The sequence below is a fragment of the Mus pahari genome, unplaced genomic scaffold (assembly GCF_900095145.1).
Source record: "Mus pahari unplaced genomic scaffold, PAHARI_EIJ_v1.1 scaffold_10000_1, whole genome shotgun sequence".
NCBI lineage: Eukaryota > Metazoa > Chordata > Mammalia > Rodentia > Muridae > Mus > Mus pahari.
Window position 1 is genome coordinate 8218 of NW_018393182.1, and position 1228 is coordinate 9445.

At 46.3% G+C, this 1228-nt stretch overlaps 1 protein-coding gene across 5 annotated transcripts in view; it reads right to left on the reverse strand.

Annotated features, from left to right (window-relative positions):
- Positions 1–1228, reverse strand: part of LOC110315398 (gasdermin-A-like) — a 9552-nt gene that overhangs the window by 2937 nt on the left and 5387 nt on the right. For all 5 annotated transcript variants that reach the window (XM_029534732.1, XM_021189466.1, XM_021189464.1 and 2 more), the window contains 2 exons: positions 938–1122; positions 354–468 (listed from right to left, as the gene is read on the reverse strand). In XM_029534732.1, the coding sequence (XP_029390592.1) occupies positions 354–468; positions 938–1122 (300 nt within the window). The remainder of the gene's footprint in view (positions 1–353; positions 469–937; positions 1123–1228) is intronic.

Genomic DNA, 1228 nt, shown 5'->3' on the forward strand with positions numbered 1-1228 from the left:
ATACACATACATATATACATACATATACATATATACATACACATACACACATATATATACATACATGTGCATATATAAATAAATGTACATACATATAAACAAATACATATGTACGCATATATATACACACATATATACACACACACATACATTTATACATACACATCCATACATTCACATACATTTATACATACACATACATATATACATACATACATACACACACACATACATATGTATACGTACATACACTATAAGCCACCTGGCATCCATTCATTCATTCATTTGGGAATTCATTTACACGATTTACTCTTATAACAGAAAGAACCCCATCTGACTCACTTCTCACTCACCTGTCAGAGCCCCAAGGAAGTAGAGGATGGCGTCCATAACGTCCTTTGACAGCAGGGCATCTTTGGGGAGTGCTTCCAGGGTCACTTCCTGTCCCTTGTCTAGAGCCCCTTCAAGCTGTGAGGAAAACTGGGTGACTAATACTTGCGGTAAAGGTCTAACCTAGCACTTGGCACACAGTAATCTGTGAGCCGAGGCTGACTCCCTCCCACTCCTGTTTCTTTTGTGTGTGGTCAGGTCCTAGAAAGTGCTGGACTGGTAGTAGGCTCCTTGGTCCCTGGGTTTTGAGTGCTGGAAAGTACAAGCTATTATCCAGCAGGGGGCGCCATAGGTTTACAGGTAACCTCTGGCATCAGAGGGCACGCACCACTTCCGGGAACTCTGTACTGATGCTCTTCTTTCAGGGACAAAGAGGCCAGTGGCAGCCCAGCAGCCGAGGTGCACTTGGGCAGCCTTGGGAAGGATATCTGCTCTTTATTCCGCAGCCTTAGGTCACTGAGCCATTGCCAATTCTCCTCCCGGTCTGCAATGACCACAGCCACCCACACTCCCCTTCATCCATACTCTCTGTGCTCTGGGATCTCACCTTCTGCTCAAGGTCCTGGAGCTCTTCTTTCTTTCCTAGGAGATGGCTGAGGGAAGTGAGTAGGGAGCTTCGCCCCACTGGACTCAACTTCTCCACTTCTTGAGTCTCTCGCTGAACTTCTTCCTTTAATGTCTTGAAGTCTTTGTGCATCTCCCCTAGGGGCACAGTTAATGTGTCAGGCACCCCTTAGCTGGTGCCCTCTCGCCCTGAACATAGGTTTGGTAGGCTTTGTGACCCCTTCCTCAGGACCCGGTACCCTGCTTCCAGCTTTTATCTGACTTTCCCTCTTTC